This window comes from Leptopilina boulardi, unplaced genomic scaffold (assembly GCF_019393585.1).
Source record: "Leptopilina boulardi isolate dan_hultmark-lab unplaced genomic scaffold, ZJU_Lbou_2.1 LbouV2_123, whole genome shotgun sequence".
NCBI lineage: Eukaryota > Metazoa > Arthropoda > Insecta > Hymenoptera > Figitidae > Leptopilina > Leptopilina boulardi.
The window spans coordinates 474,067-491,112 of record NW_026137667.1 but is presented as its reverse complement, the minus strand read 5'-3'; the positions used below and the strand labels follow the sequence as shown (position 1 = coordinate 491,112).

General features: G+C 33.1%; 1 protein-coding gene across 4 annotated transcripts in view; it reads right to left on the bottom strand.

The window, feature by feature from the left end:
• LOC127290493 (transcriptional regulator ERG homolog) overlaps window positions 1-17,046 on the bottom strand; it is a 39,298-nt gene that overhangs the window by 1,888 nt on the left and 20,364 nt on the right. For all 4 annotated transcript variants that reach the window (XM_051319095.1, XM_051319105.1, XM_051319086.1 and 1 more), the window contains exons 3-4: window positions 8,788-8,847; window positions 671-730 (exon numbers count right to left, since the gene is read on the bottom strand). In XM_051319095.1, the coding sequence (XP_051175052.1) occupies window positions 671-730; window positions 8,788-8,847 (120 nt within the window). The remainder of the gene's footprint in view (window positions 1-670; window positions 731-8,787; window positions 8,848-17,046) is intronic.

The window sequence follows — 17,046 nt, the reverse complement described above, 5'->3', positions numbered from 1 at the left end:
CAATAATTGGATGTGAGAAATCTTACACAAAATTTGTGATGCGAAATTCAGGGATCAAACTTTGTTAATTTAATTTTATGATTTAAAAAAATTTTATTTTTAAAAAGATAATTCTTTTTGTATCTATAGGAAACAAAGAAACAAAAATGCTAGACCTCAAACCCTGTTTCTGATGGCCAAACCCTCTAAATGCGTGCTGAAACTTCGCTTTTCGATCGAACGATAATTCACTTACAAGTTAATAGAAGAAAAGGGCAAGTTACAGTAATTTATTTGGCATAGAATGAGTCGAATATAGTATAAGCTTAGTAACGAAAGTGAAATCACATCTAACGATCATACCCCATACACAGTAAATCCTGATGTATATAGTAATCTAAAAAAATAGTAATTCTTCATTATTTGCTTCTTTATCTTTCTTTACCGATATCCAATAATTTCAATCTTGCTTTTCATATTCTTTGACTTGACGACAATTTAACCTTCATTTAAGAAAATGAATAAAAAATTGTGTTTTTTAGCTTAAACCCAAATTGTATAAATGACAGTATCACCAAACAGCTTCCTGATAGTATATAAGGATACCCTGCGTTCTGGACATCTTAAGGATATATTAATTTCAAGAAATGCATAATTATAATTTTTTAATTAGTATAAAAGTATAACATACCAGGTTGCCTAAGATGTGTGTGTGAATCCAGTGCTGATTTTGATAAATTGCTTCCGTAACCTAAAACAAAAGATTGTGTTTGATTTCGAAAAGAACTTCATAGTACATATATGTAAAATATTTATCGCAATTGTAAAAAAAATCATGAAAAATATTCCTAAGTTCCAGAAAATGAGAAATTTTCAAACTTGTATTTAAATACTATATATTTTTTTGTGGATGTTCAGTATTTAAGCTGAAAAGGTTCTCATAATCAACATGGGCGAAGGTCAGCTACGAAGAAAACGAAGATTGTTAGAAGAACAACATATCTTCAAGAAGTCTACGCCGAATTCCAGTACGTCAGCTATGGCTGGCAGAGCATCAACATCAGGCTGCTATATAAGAGGATCTATTAGCTGAAAGAAGAGCTTCAACAGCCCAGTAGACGCTTTTCAAAGGAGAAGAAGAAGATGGTATATCAGATCAGCTTAAGGTATGATATTTTTCGTTAAAATCAATGCTTTTATCGATCTTTAAACACGTTTTTCTCAAAAATAACATTTTTTAAATTTGCTGCAGTTCAAGTCGAATACTAAAAAATAAATAAATATAAATTTACGTAGGAAAAAGAAACCTATTATACTTTTCCAAATAAATTGTTTAATGAGCTTAAAGAATAGATTTTAGAATTTTATTAAAAGAAAAAATAAATATATAAAAGTGCAACAAATCCAACAATTCCCTTTCAATCTTAATCTTCCTTTTTTTCTCCGGTTTTGGTATTGTTTACGCTTGAAGAATAAAATGGTACAGACTAGTTGGTCCTTTGATCCTCCCCCAAGGAATCTCTACAGCTCGTAACAGGATTACCCCACCCCATGTAATTGCTTGTGAATGCGCAGATAATATGTTCAACAGAGAGGTACACACGTCTAGCGTGGCAATATGTGCACTTCGCTCGCATTTAAACACTCTTAGCTTGAAAAATGCGAATCTATTTCTAAGAAATTGTTATTTAAATTTATTTCTATCTGTTTTGCGGAACCATTCTAATTTTTTTTTATTAATTTACCAAGTATTTGGCGTTTTAAAAAGTTAATTATTTTCAGATTGTTAAAAATGCAAATGACTTTTTTATTTCTTAATCATAAATTCAGAGGATGGTTCACGTTTACTTTTTTATGATTTAAATATCCAAAAGGTTTGACTGGCAATTGCTGGGACTGTCACGCAACTGAAGAAGAAATATAGAAATATAGAAGAAGAATTTTTTAAAATTACAAAAATTTGGAAGAAAAATGTGCAATGTTTCTATATCTGACCCAGTCGGCGTGAAGTTAGCATAGGAATGGCGTTAACATTTGTGTTAATTTGAAGAGAAGGGAAGACCCGAGGATAGGTCGGAGTCCCGCGGCTACACTGATTGCGGCAGAACCCCAACTTGGACCCTGAATTCCGTATCCTGCGACCCTTACTCAAGATTGTTCTACGTTCCAATCAGAAGCACAAAATCAAATTGTTTAACATAGCGAACACCAACTGCTACTCATAGTATAGCATCTGCCAAGTTTACTTCCTAAATGTATTTATCATTGACAGAAAGTGTTTTTAAAAAATGTTACTTAATTTAATTTATTTCAATTATAAAAGGAGGAGCCATTAGTGGTTAGTGCGTTACATCGATAAAAGTAGAAATTTATAAAATTATTATTAGCATAGCCACTCTACCTTTAGTGTCAAAGCTAAGATATATATGTATATAACTTAGCTTTATTTTAATCTAGCACTTTCGCGCATATATTACAAAAAGATATCCCTACCTCTGCTTCAAAAATAAAAAAAACCTTATTAAAATTAGGTCAAAAGGCAAGAGACGAACATAATATGAAGCGTATGTGCTGAATTTTAGTAAATCTTTAAGCTACAGGGTTGTAAAAAATTAGCTTTTATTGTGCTCCTAAGCAGATTGCAATCCTTCGGGAATGTGACTATCGTAGCACATATAAGAGAGAATCAACTTGATAGGATGGAACCTTCGACAAAAGCAGGGGGAATCGTTTACGAAGCACTCAGTTTGTGTTTACCTACACGGAAATCCTCTCTAAAGGATTCTAACACTCGAGTAAGTTCGTACATTTTTATACCCAGTAACTTCTTTCAGTTTAAGAACACTAGATTATTGTTAAGTAATCTTTAGAGCATTAGAAAGAAATTGAATGAAAATTTTATTTCTTTTTGCATTTCACGTAGAATAAGTAAACAGTATAACATTTATGAAATAAGTTATAATTCAAGCCCAGTATAATATAAAAACGAAAAGACACAGCTTGAAAGTAGTTATAAACTACTTAAAATGGAACACTCGTCTAAATCGGAGTGCATATATAATAATGAAATAATGTAGAAGCAATATAACACGCATGGCGTCGGCATGGTATCGCGTTGTTCCCCTTCACCAAAGGCCAAAATGGGTAACGGTCTGTGGTAGGAGTAGCGTGACCCAACTTGACTCTGATGTAATCAGTATGTACCCCCTGAGATTTTAGACCGGAAGCGAGGGTTCCGCAATGCTACCATACCGGATCTTGGTTACGGTACGTACTTGCAGGGGTCAAGAGTGATTTGAATTTTCGAATACCATAAAAATTCTTATCCAACTCGTTTACACTATCAAAAATAAATGAAAAGTATATATTCAATTTCAACAAACAATATGAAACCGAATAAAGCTTGTTGTATCATTTTTGGAAAATATGTGGATACCAAAATCAATGGGTTTGCATTGATTTGTCAACAAATCTTGGAACAAAAGAAATGAAATCCCAAATTTTCCTTTTATTCTCTCTGTTCATTAAAAGTTACAGAATCTCTTTATGGATGATAATTTTTCTTATTTTAACGATGGCCGACCTTAAGAATCAAATAAAATGGGACCATTTCCTGTTCGATGTGCATCACTGAATAAAAGAGAAAAGAAGCGGACACAAAGTGTGCGTACAAGCATATTGGCAGGGTAGAAAAGGACAAGTTTTTCAGGCATGCTGTATTATGTCTTTGGCAGTACATACTCGGTCACGTGCCTATACGTGACACGTTCACGCATGAACAAATTCATCGTCGTTTCCCCTACATATCGCTTCATATTCACTTCTGATTTCTTTTTAGGGCGAGAGAATCGTGTTTTCACTTCCACAAATCGTTCGCAGTGTAATTTTAAGAAATCTGCACGAAATAACGAATTCACCAATGTAAAATACATTGAGAAAAAATATAGGTTTATATTATCTCTGTTACAAACAAATATTTACATATAAATATCCTGACCTGATATCAGGCAGGGTATCTTGAAAACTTTTCAGGAATATAAATGTTGGTGCGTACTCCCAGGTGGAAAAGTTCCCGGTAGTGACTACCGGTACCGCTACCTGTACAGTCACTACCGGTAATTTTTCCGGGAATTACAACAAATTTTGGTTGCGATTCCAGGAAAAAGTACCGGTAGTCACTACCGGGAACTTTTCCACCTGGGCTACAATTGTCTTTGGATTCAGAATAAGTAATTCTAAGAATCCTTGGAAAAGAAAAACTAAAAAGCTGTTTAACTAGCTAGATATTTCGACTTTTGACCAAGTTTTCTACTATAAATCTACATGTTGTAACAATATCTCAGTGGGCAAAAAACATCCTTGTTCTAGATACGTTTCTGGAATATTTTAGAACGTTTCATGTCTGTCAAAATAACGTGTTAAGATGAACATGAGACGTTCTTAAGACGTATTTTGACAGACATGAAATGTTTTTGCCCACAGATAGGGTCTATTCGTTTCACCGAATAAACGTGACTTGTTCTTTTTCTAAGAAAATGCGTCTTGATTTAAGACCGAAGAATAACATAGCTATTTATTCGGTTGAAGAAATGCTTAGCTTTTAAACTCTGTCTTCAGATATCTAAAATTGACATATATTTTACCTTTGGAATGAAACTTTGCACACTGGGAAGTGGAGGTGACTTTGAGTCGAGGTTTTTTGTGAAATAACTGCAGCTCAGCAAAAGTTTCCTAATTTTCTTATAAGCCAATTCAGGTCAGTCAATTTCGCCTTGTTTCTTTTAAAGCTTTCGGCATTAGGTATATGTATTAATAATATAAGTATTTGTGATCCTTGATCTTTTCGGTAACGTTAATCAACGTTAATCAGTGAAAAAAGAACTGAAATCGTTACTTATGCGTATGGTCGATGTAGTATCTATAATATTGTGATAGTCACGCCATGTACATTGTTCACAGTACAGAGACAGGCGATGAGGCGCGTGAGCAAACTGCCAAGGCACGCGCCGTTTCCGAGGACGTAATTATCATAGGCGAATGGGGTGGGAACATGATTGGTCGACTCTTTAACCCCGGTGGCCGCATACAAAAAGGAGGGGTTTCAGAACGTTCTGAGCTTACTCAAGTCAAGGCAGGAACAGGAAGTCACGCAATCTACGTCCCTCGCCTTTCGGAAATTATTTTTTTATTATTGTAAGACTTATCTTAAACTACTTCTAATAGCAGCTTTACGTGTACAGTGATACAGAAAATCGATTCTCAATCGAATTATCAATTTCTCTTTCAATGATAGTTGATTTTTTCCAAAAGATTGCTGTAACATTACCTATTTCATTTTATTTCAGTCAATAACCTTGTACTACTCTTTAATTTCGATTTTATTTAGCAGCAATTTAATTCAGAATGTTTAAGGTGTCAGTATTGTCTCTAAGACAATGGAATCACGCCTATTTTTAGGTGTGGCAGCTGTTAACCGAATGACTGTTGAAAAGTTAGTTTTGAATCAGTATAAGATTTTGCTTGAAATTTTCATTGATTTTAATGAATTTTTTTATTAAAGATCCGTAAATATTTTTTCATTAAAATCATATCTTTCCGGCCTAGGAATTTCCAGTCAACTGTCGCGAGAGTACAGCTTCATTTGCATTGTGCCAGCCGCTTCACTTCCTGTTGGAGATAAAACGAAAGCACTTCTCCAACATTTCTCTTTGAGCGCTTGTGTAATTTCAATTTCACGGGAGAGAAAAGCGCTCGCGGTCAGTATGCATCAGCTTCTAATTTTCAAGCAAAGCGATGGCTTACTTGCCTACATCCTGAGAGTGTAAACCCGCAAACTATGCAAAGGCCAAGTCAGCTTTGGTTCTCAGAAATGATTTGAGTTTAAGCCGAAACAGCAATCAAAACTGTGTGTTATCGTCGCAAACTTACACACGAGAGCCACGCCGTTTATTATAACAAGCTGCCTACAGGCATTGCTCTGATCTCTGCAATGATTGTCCACGCTTCTCCCTCACAGTAGTCAAGCACACAGGCAAATATAATATTTGCTATCTCACTTTTCCTCTGTATATGTATTCGTGTGTTTGTCGGAGTAGTGTGGTTGACTATGTGGGTGCGAGAAAGAGCAGTATCGGCTTTATACGTTTACACCGCTGGTAGCTGAACAGCGGCAGTCGTTTCTATAAGCCCCAGGGCTTTCGACGACAAAGGGGCCGCGGTTCAACGCGTCACAAAGCGTCGGGACGCCAACGCCTACGCCCCGCATTTCCCATCTTTTCCACAAGCGACTCTGTGGAACAACTCGTGCGCCGCGACGCGTGAACTTGCAACTCCAACCCCAACTTTTTAACTTATCATTACCCCACCGTTTCTCATTTCATCTACTTTTCTCAAAAAATTTTCAACATTATTTTTAATTCCGACGTTCTCTTTAAAGAATATTTCTAATATATTTTCAGTTCTTTATCCATCTATAAACTACGTTATACCTATTTGGAGGGGGTCAAAAAGTCAATAAAAATGCATTTAACGCAATGGTAACAAGGCGGGGGCATTTCAGTTTCCCAAATATTTAACAAGCCGATTTGGTAAATTTTTTAAAAAATTTAGGCCCTATAAGTTGTTAAACTGCAAATAAGGCGTCTGATAACAGGGTGTTTATGACCTAGAAAATCGATTTTTGGATTTTAACGATTTCTTACACTTAAGGGTCATAAAAATGTAATTCTATTAGTAATCTTACCGTAGATACCTTTCGTTCATGCCCGATCTCCATCCCGAAGCGGCACTCGAACGTTGTTTTCCAAAATTGACTCAAAAAACACATTTTAATATTTTCAAGGCATTTTTAATTTTTACTTATGCGGTCACGTTTTTAAATATTATGAACAATTACGAGACTAAAGCCGAATGCTATGCGCGATGGTACTTTTTGAAAATGTATCGATTCATGTTACCGACGCTACTCAAGTTTTGATAGTTATATATTATAAGAGAAGGACAAAAGAGATTCGCGCGCGTCTTAATTTTATGATTAAAAATTCACTTCATCAATTTTTGAAGGGTGGGAGGTAACTTCAGTAGCATCGGTCAGACGAATTGTTCCATTTTCGAAAAGTACCTTCGCGCTTCGGATTCTACTTAAAGATCTTACGTGCTTGTGAAATAATTTAATTTCTAAATTTTTACATATAAGTTAATTTTTATACGGGAGTGTCCGAAAATTTTTAAATCACTGGTGTGTGTTTTTTGTGCCAATTTTGGAAAAAAACTTTCGAGTGCCGCTTCGAGATGGAGATTGTGGGCATGAACGAAAGGTATATACGGTAAGATTTTTTATTTTATTATTATATAATGATTACGGAAAAAACAATATAAAGAATTTTAAACATCCTTCTTGTGCAGTGTATTTTTTTCTAATTTTTTAGTATTTTAAATTTTTTATGTTTCAGACTGAATGACAGGAAGGAAAATGCAGAGGAAGCATGGTCCCTGCATACTTTCCCAGTTCCCCCACATAAGAAGGGAACCACTGCGAGGACTGGTCCAGAAGAGGTGATGCTGCCATCGTTCCGTCGAGGGAATCCGCGATCGGTGAGTCGAATTTTTTTTTCCACGTACGTATAGCAATATACAATCTGAAATGTTTAATTTCTCACATATACCTTCTATTTTCATTTTGTATTAAGCGAAATATGTAACCCCATCTGACGGTAATATTTTTATAATTTTTTTTTATTAAACAATAAAAAATAGGCAACAATTACAACATAATTTATCAAAACTATTGGATAAATCAATGCTTGAATTGTCTATTTTTTACCTCAAACGGAATTTCTACCCAATATCTATTCTGTAAAGTATATAGAAGATGAGTAATTTCATTCCACCAGAGAATACAATTGTTTTTAAACGAGGTTTACATTTTTGTATATTACTTCATTATATTTTAGAATTTTTGATAAAATTTCAGCTCAATATATTGAGTACTTTACGGAAAATATGGTCGACAAATTAACATTGCGGCGATCACGTAACCTGACAGTCATATATGCTGTTAATCAAGATTAAAATCAGCCGCTCTAGCTGAACAGAGTCAAATGCCTTTTCGAGGTCAATCAGAATTGCACCGACTGTTTGTGTGGGATTAACATTATATTGACTACCCGTATAGTACATCAGTGCCTATATAATTATATGTAGTATACCTGTAGTACTGACATTTCACGTCGATAGTTGACATAGTTCTTTGACTATAGTAAAAAACGATATTAAATAATACTAAAGAATTCTACCTATAGATAGTCGCATTTACCTGGACCCATTTAAGTACTTTTTTCAAAATGATATTATCAGATTAACGTTAAACTACAGTTTAGCAGACAAATTTTTTTAGGTTTTTCAAATAGCGTTTTTGAAATGTCACAAAACGATTATCCTTAGTTTGATTGACCAAAGCTCTGAATAAGTCTTGTTCTTTGAATTTCTGCCGAAGGTTTGCCAAATTTTGAACTGACTTGAGCCGACGGCTAATTTTACTTCGTTTGCCAGTGTTTGCTTGCAAGGCAGGTCCTACTTTTAACACTTATAATGGTTAAAGTTGCGGTTAAACTTTGGTTGTCGATACTTTACATATAGGTCATGGATAAAATTATAAAAATAAACATACCTACTAGAGAAGGTTTAAGAGTCGAAATTTAACTTCTACTCGACGCCTTAAAATATACGCCAATTCAGGTTCTCTAAACTGATACATATTTCCAAAGTATTGTAGACTTAAGTAGATTTTAGAAGAATATTTAGATATACCTTGTCCTGGAGCTGGCGATGTAGCGTGGCTCCAGCCTCCTTTGTATGTACCACTGGCATCTAGAAAATGAATTACATTACATATTACATTACAGATATTCGAAAATGCTCTATTGTCAACTCGTTAAGTTTTAAAAAGTTTTAATCTTAAATTAAAGGTAAATGTTGATAATGGTAATCAGATATAAATGTTAGATTTTTCATGAAATTTTTCTAGATTGTACCGTTATTTGATCATTCTGGAAAAAACAATGTAAATAGACAAATCCTACACTGAAACTAAATTCCCAATACAAATTGGAAAAGCTGCTTAATTTGACTGCAGATTATTCTTAAGTAATTCTAAAGATTGGCCTGACTAACATTGTTATTATTATTGTTATTATTTATATATTGCTGCAGTTTTTTAAATGCAATATTGTAAGTTTTATTAACGGAAATTACGGGAATTTTTCTTGAGAAAGTTCATGCCCTGTTTTATATAATTCCCGATTTTGTTTGTGGACAGATATATTTTCATTTGGCAGATATTGGCATCAGTAGACGTGTAGGTACGGGCAACAAGGTTCACCCTTGTGTGTACATTGTACGAGCGACTATGCGAAACCCTCAGTTTGCTTTCTGCGCAAATACCCACAAGGTATGTCGCACTTGGGTCAGACTGTCCCCTTCTTTTCATCGTTAGAGTCCATTAATAAAGCTTCAGATTTCACATTTCCGTAATGCACAAGGAAGGGTCAACCAGTTGTTTACTTAAGAAATTCTTTTCTTAATGTAGATTTACGCGTGCGATCACTGATCACTCTTTTTATAATTATTGTCAATATACACTAATGTACTGTCAAATGGAGAAAAATTTATCATATTCATCATTTCTTATAAATCAATAATATAATTTTAATAAAGATTGTTTGTAAATTTCCTTCAACTTTTTAGGGAAGACATTTTCATCTCCCTCTTCCCAATTTTGGTTCCGCAAATACTGCTAATATATTTTTAGGGTCAAGCACCAGAACAGCACAATAATCAAGTACAATTGCACTTTTTTAATGTTCCAAAAGACAGCAAAACTAAAGCTTGACTCGTTATTGCTGATAACATTTGATTTTAATGAATAATTTTCTTCATTTACCGTCGGCTGAAAGATTATCTGATTGTTTAATTTCTCAAAAGATTTTCTTGAGTTCCTTATGGTCATGAGTATCAGAAAAATATTGTTAAAGTTGAATAATAAACATTTTTCTTTTTTATTTATATTCTTGAACATTGCTTCTTAAGAGACATTGTAATTTTTCCGAATTTCTATGCACTCAGAAAACAATTCGTTTGTAGCAACCAAATTTTGGTTAAATCAACAAAATAAATGCATTGATATACAGTTAACCAAACATTTGGTTGCATAAACCAAACGTTTATTTAGCTCAATCAAATTTTTTCTTTGTTCAAAAAATTTATTAAAATAAACCAAACAGTTATTTAGATCAAATAAATATTTATTTGAATTAAACAAATTTTGTTTGAACTCACCAAAAAATTGGGTAAATATAAAAAAATGGTACATTTGGTTCAAACATATCTTTTTTCTGAGTGATGTATTTTTTGCAAGATATTTTAGTTTTATATAATAAACTAAAAAACAAAACTCTATATTAAAAATGAAACTTTCTAAATAAATTTTGAATTTTCAAAAAATCAATAACTTGTTCGGTTTGCCCCACCCTTTCGGGTAAATCGACAGTGCCATATATTCTTAGACTTCTAATTGGCGATCCAATTTCCAATCCATAAATTACAGAAAAGAAACAGAAAAAGTGTATTTGATTTGTTTTTAATACTCTAAACCGCACGTTAACTGTCAATTTTTGCACAAAATTTTTTTTTGACGCAAGCGCGATGTTCTTTTTAAGAAATCGAGAACTTTATAAATACAGATTTACAAATGTAAAAAAATTTATAATTAAAAATTGATTAAAACTGAAAACTAGGCAGATTATGTGAAATAAAAATGTTTACAAACAAGAACTCACAAAAAAATCAATTTCCTCAGATACACTGAAAAAAGGGTTTGTTATTGACAACCAAACGCTTGGTTGGTATTTAAGTAACCAAATTTTTGTTTTTGTTGAATCAACAAAATTTTAATTGTCTCAATCAAAATTTGTTTTATACAACAAAAATTAGAAAACAAGGATTTTTGTTGTCCTAACTAAAGTTTGGTTGGGACAACCAAAATTTTGTTGATTCAATAAAAAAAATTTGGTTGTTTAAATACCAACCAAACGTTTGGTTGTCAATACCAAACCCTTTTTTCAGTGTATATTTTAACAAACATATCTGCATAATAAAATTCTTAGTAAAATTATCAAATAGAAAGTTTAGCTAGCTTTCAATTATAGTTGTGCATCTTTCTTTTTAAAAAATTCTGTCATTAAATATTATAAAAGATATTGTAAAATTTTCTTATCAGGAACATTAAGAAAGCTTAGACCGGAATATAAGAAAAACAAACTTTGTATCGTAGTTGAGAAGCAGAAGTAAGAAAATATCAAAGTGAGGAAATTAATTATGGATCTTTTAAATTTATAAGCGTTCTGTTTTCAAAATTCGAATTTCTTTTCTTGACATATTTTAAAAGTACTATGTATGGAGAGTAAACTGTAAATTTTTGATTGAAATACGAAATACGCATCAAAACAGTCCAGATCATCTTGAGGAACAGAAAATGTATCTAAGAAGAATGCCTTCGAGGAAATTGAAGATTTAATCTACGCACCAGGCATAACCGATTAGTATACATTTTTTTATAACATCTAAAATCCAAACTTTAAACGCCTTTATTAAAAATTACATTTTTCCAAGCGGCGCAGGTGATTTAAAGAAATCGATCCAACCGATTGCTTCCATTTTTGCTGAGCTTATTCTACATAACCATGTCTTCGTCCTGTACTAGAATGACTTAATTTTAATTATATTTCTTTTAAATTTTTAACTTTATGTTAATAAAAAAGAAATCTTTTTAATATTTTTGTTTATAAGTCCGCCTTTTTGTTATTTATTGACTAAAATGTTTTATTCGAGCACAGGACAAAGCCATCGTCTTACAGAACAAAAATCAACTTGATTTTTTTGTTTTAGATGACGCTAACGGGCGTTATCACTTACGCCAGCCACCTACCTCAATTTGGCGTTGTCAACTTCACAGTATACCTTTAATAAAATTGAGGAAAAATGATACAAAAAATTTTTTCCAACACTTTACAATAATAATTAAAAGATGCAGAAAGGTAAAATTTGATTTTTTATTCTATAATGAAAAAAATCTTGAAATAAGATTCAAAAACAGTCCCAAATACCAGACTACACTTTTAAATTACATCAGAATAAAAACTGTAGTGAAAGTATGGTATCGAAAACATATCTACGAAGGAAAAACTGAAAATTTATAAAACTGAAATTATAAAAGCAGAATACCTTATATTTAAAACTGCAGAGAGTATTTTGAATAATCTGTGCATATAGAAATTGATAAGTAAATTGATGAGAAATACCAGCAAAAAGCATGGAGAGATTAGTGAAGGCGGTGGTTCTTGGTAATTCAGCGGCGGTAGTTCCGCTGCCCTTTAGGTCCAGCATCGCGTTGACCGCGATGACGTTTGATTTTCAGCCTTTATATCCGATATCTGTCACTGTGCATTTATATAAATCACAAACCCGTGTCATCACATGCACCTCACTATAAAACTATGAGAATTAAAAATATAGATTTTTAAAAAATTTCCTAATGTTCTTTTCCGTTTCTTCTTTTGTGATTTTAATTAGAAATTTTAAATACGATCATCGTTCTGAGTAACCGCTGTGCATAATACTGGAAGCGCCGGTACTATTGTGCGAGTTTCTAAATCGAGTGTTACTGTAAGGGTAGGAAGGGGGTAGCAAACAAGAGTTGAGACCGCCCACAATGATAAGGGAGGAAGTTAAAGATTACCTATCAGTGAGGGGTGGCACGACCCACTAGGGGTTGAAGGCGGAGCCACAATTTTACCTCTTTGTGGTGGTAACAAGAACGCTTGCGCAAGAGATGTACTGATCTAATGAGCCGCCAAGAGCTGAACTAGAGCCAACCTACCATCTCACCACTCATGGAATGCGAAGCAGGGGTTGCCAGGTACCCAGAACCAGAACCACGAACACAAGGCCATCCATCACACCTTTCAACACTGACAAGGCCTCCTCCCCGTGCAACGACACTTAAGAGCAGGTGTTGTAGCACGGTGTCCACAAGTTTGCACCGATAAAAGAGCTTTGATTTCTTCCGGACTTTTTTTGGGAGGTTGATCAAAATTAACCAATACAGTTGATCTAAACTAATGACGTAATGTCTGATCTGCATATGTGTTTTTATAATTGTAATTTTATATTCTTCTACTAGTGCACGAGAAAAAGAATTGTTAATATAGATTTGATGTGACTAAGTATATGCGATGAATTACAGAGATAAAAAGGGCAAACAATAAGCGAAAATGATAAGAGGATAGTTTTGCTTTGCCCGTTAATCGACTCGCATGTAAATGTTAGACTTTTAATTGTATAATATCATAAATTCGAAATAAATTGGGATTGACTAACAAATCTGGTTTGTTGTTGCAACAAATTCTTTTCTCAAGAAAACAAAAAATGTGTTTTTTAAATGTTTTTTTAACAAACCAGATTTGTTAGTTCTATTATTAGTAATCGGTTTATTAGTTTTAAATCTTCCTATTTCTTCGGGTGACCCTTTAAAAATTGTGGTTAAATTTACTAATTAACAACAAGTTTAAGTAGCGCATTAATATTGTTCTTTAGTGAAATATCTAACAAATTACTCTATTTAAAAATATTTACAGCAATTCTGTTAAAAAGCATAGCAAAATATTTGCTTTTTGCTATTATAAAGCATATTTCATGTAAGCATGAACAGTATACATTTCAGAACATGTTCTTTTTTTATGCATATGGATGCGGTGCAATGCAAGGTGTAAACTTTAATTCCACTTTAAATATGGACAAAAGCACGATTTTCTAATGCCTGAACTCTAAGCTGGTAAAAATATATGACGTTATAAGAAATGAATTATTATTGCAGCATTATTTTATTTAAAAATTTTGTAATTCTTTCATTCGTCAAATTTCATATTATAGCTATGGTATTTTTAAATTCACTTTATAAATGAATTGTTATATTGACGATGTACTACTTAATAGTATATTATTTAAATCAAAAAGAAGTGTTTCTATATGTTATGTTGTATCAAATTATCCTTTTTTAAATGATAAACATTCAAATGTTACCTAGAGGTTCAATATACCCACAGGTATATTGATCTTCACTTTTGAATGGTCTTTGGTAGATTCACAGGTGCGTATTCAGGATTTATTACCGCAGCACTTAGATTTTACTCACATATGCTATTTGTATATTTTAGAGGAGCTTGATGAAGTTAGTTTTTTTTCAAGAGCTCACCGATTGCAAAGGTGCAGTGAGTCCTCTTCTTTCAGGTATTGGTTTACACATACAAATGAAATTGGTACAAATAAATATAATTATTAGATCTTGTGTGATTCACGCTACCAATACTGCATAAATGGATGACGTCTGATTCATATTAAAACCCGAGAATAGGTCATACTTTGAAAAAGTTCCGGTGTATAGATACAATCCCAGTTGTTTAAATGTGTGCCTATATATTTCTCAGCATAAGTTAAATGTATATATATGTCTCGGACTCGCAACTCTCCATCGCATTACGAATAGGAACCCGATTCCCCCTTCCTTCATAGGAAGGCACGCGTATGCCACGCGACCACATACGCCTGACGGCACATTTAACGCGCGATCGCTCTTGAGTGTCCGCATGTATAGTACTACTGGAAGAAACGAAGGGGGTCCATCATACAATCGGAAGAAGGAGCCGTGCTGATGCTATAAATCTTTGTGGAAAATGCCTTTCTTCTGTATCATATATCACAATAATGTTAGGACAATTTAAGTAAAATGGATTGTAACTTATTTCAATGAAAACAAAATGAGCATGCATTTTATCCTTTTCACAGAGGAGTTCTTATTCCTTCAACTATATCTGATGTATATCCAGTATATCCGTATGTTAAGCATATCCTACGGACGTCCTAATAATATCCGGCGGCTCTTGGAAATTAGGATGATCTAACTTTTTCCTAAATATTCTACGGTTATCGTAATTTTTGGAAAGTACCTGATATCTCCTGAACTTCCGCAGAATATTCTAAAATGTTTGTTGCTCTGAGGCTAATACACAGAATATACTTTGGATCTGGCATACACAGGAAACTTGAAAACTTTACAAATCCATAATTTAAAATTGACCAAATTCAAATCCAGTTGCATACTAATTATTAATCTTCTCGTTTATGTTAGTTTTTCTTAAAGCAAGTTAAGTTTCAGTGCATAGTGTCTGATTTCCAAATATTCAAAGATAAGTTTCACCACATTAGTATTTATCAAGCGAAGAATTTTGGTTGATAGAGCAAGAGAAAGGAGTGTGGGAGATTGGTTTGGAGTATGAGTAGGTGAGGTTGAGAGGGTGAGTATCATTGTTGGGCATGAAGCATGACAGAGCGGCTATTGTGTATGAGACGCATAGCTAGCAGTAGTACGAGAGCTGAATTATATAAGGGAGGACCTGCCAGCCCTTCACAACCCATAACATGATAAGAACCATGCTACTTTGTTACTTTTGGGGGTCGTATTAAGTGCGCGATGATACATATCTCCCTTCTACCATCCTTCAGATAATTCTTCGCATTCAATTTGTACAATATGCTTGATCCACCGCTATGATAGACTCTACACGCCTTAACGCCGTAACTTTGCTCTGAATTCGCTCGGTAACATGATAGCCTTTGATAACACACTCTCTCTTTTTCTCTCATATCTGAAGACCTCAGAAAAAGAATTTTGTTTTAAAAACGTGGCGAAGAGATATAAGTATAATGTTACACTAGTTAAAAAGTCAATACAGTTAGGAGTTCACATCCTTATCTAAAGTGTGTGTATTTCAAAAAATGACACCATGTCCTTAGCAAAAGTCAGCATTGCGAATTAAATCCAATTGAAAATTTGTGGTCTATGGTGAAACCTTATGTTATTCAAACAATTTTACATTTAAAAAAAAACTTAGAGGAGTCAAACAAAAAAAATGGACAGAGTAATTAATTATATTATCTCTCTAAAATTTAAAATCTGCTAAATAGCTACGGGTTGAAATGGCGTCATACATCGTTTAGTGTAATTGATTTCTAAATCTCTGTTCAGAGTCTAGTGAAAGTAAGGGTGCACTCCCATGACGGTGCAAAGTGCAGAACGCATAGTAGAAAATTATAAGTGCAACAAAGATGGACTATATATCACTGTCCCTCTCACTCCCGTGATTTTTTCCTTTGTAACCACATGGGTTGCAAAGGTCCTTTACACCCTAAAATTTAAACTAAAGCTATTAAAACAAAATGTTTCTAAAATATGATTATAGTATTTTTTTAGCGTTTTTGAATTAAAATTAAAATCTTTTAAATGTTTTTAATCAATCCCAGAACTTTCTTTTTTGGGTTGGCTTAGTTGATAAATAATATCTTCATTTAAAATACTTAATATATCTACTTGAATTACTTTGAATATTGTGTGCATTGCTGTAAAGAATATTTACTAAGAATTTGAGTATTGAATGCTACAAATTGAGACGAAGGTTTCTGAATGTACGAATCTTATTGAAAATTTAAAACGAACACTTGTTGAGGTGCTTATATAAAAGGTTTCCTGGTCTGTGCTAGGCACGGATATAAAGAGTTAGTAGACACTTTAAAAAGCCCTCGTATCATTTCACTTAGTGCACAAGGGTACTACATAGGACATTTAATTTTTGAATCTCGTTTTAGACATATATGTTATTATATTTAATATTTATATTTGCTTTTTATGCAAGTGAATGTAAATAATAAAATGTATAGTTAACCAAAAATTGATAGTTAAAGTAAAAGATATAGTGGATTTAAGTAAGACTTAAAACATCTGTATAAATATAAATTCACTTCAAGTATAACCAAAACTTCCAAGTAATAAATATTACAAGTATTTTTCAATCAAGATGAACAATTAATTTATTTAGCTGCCTGAAATGTGCGCAAATTTCCCATTTTTCCACTTTTGGTTTCAAAGTAGGGCCTAAAAATTGATTAAAATATTGGAAA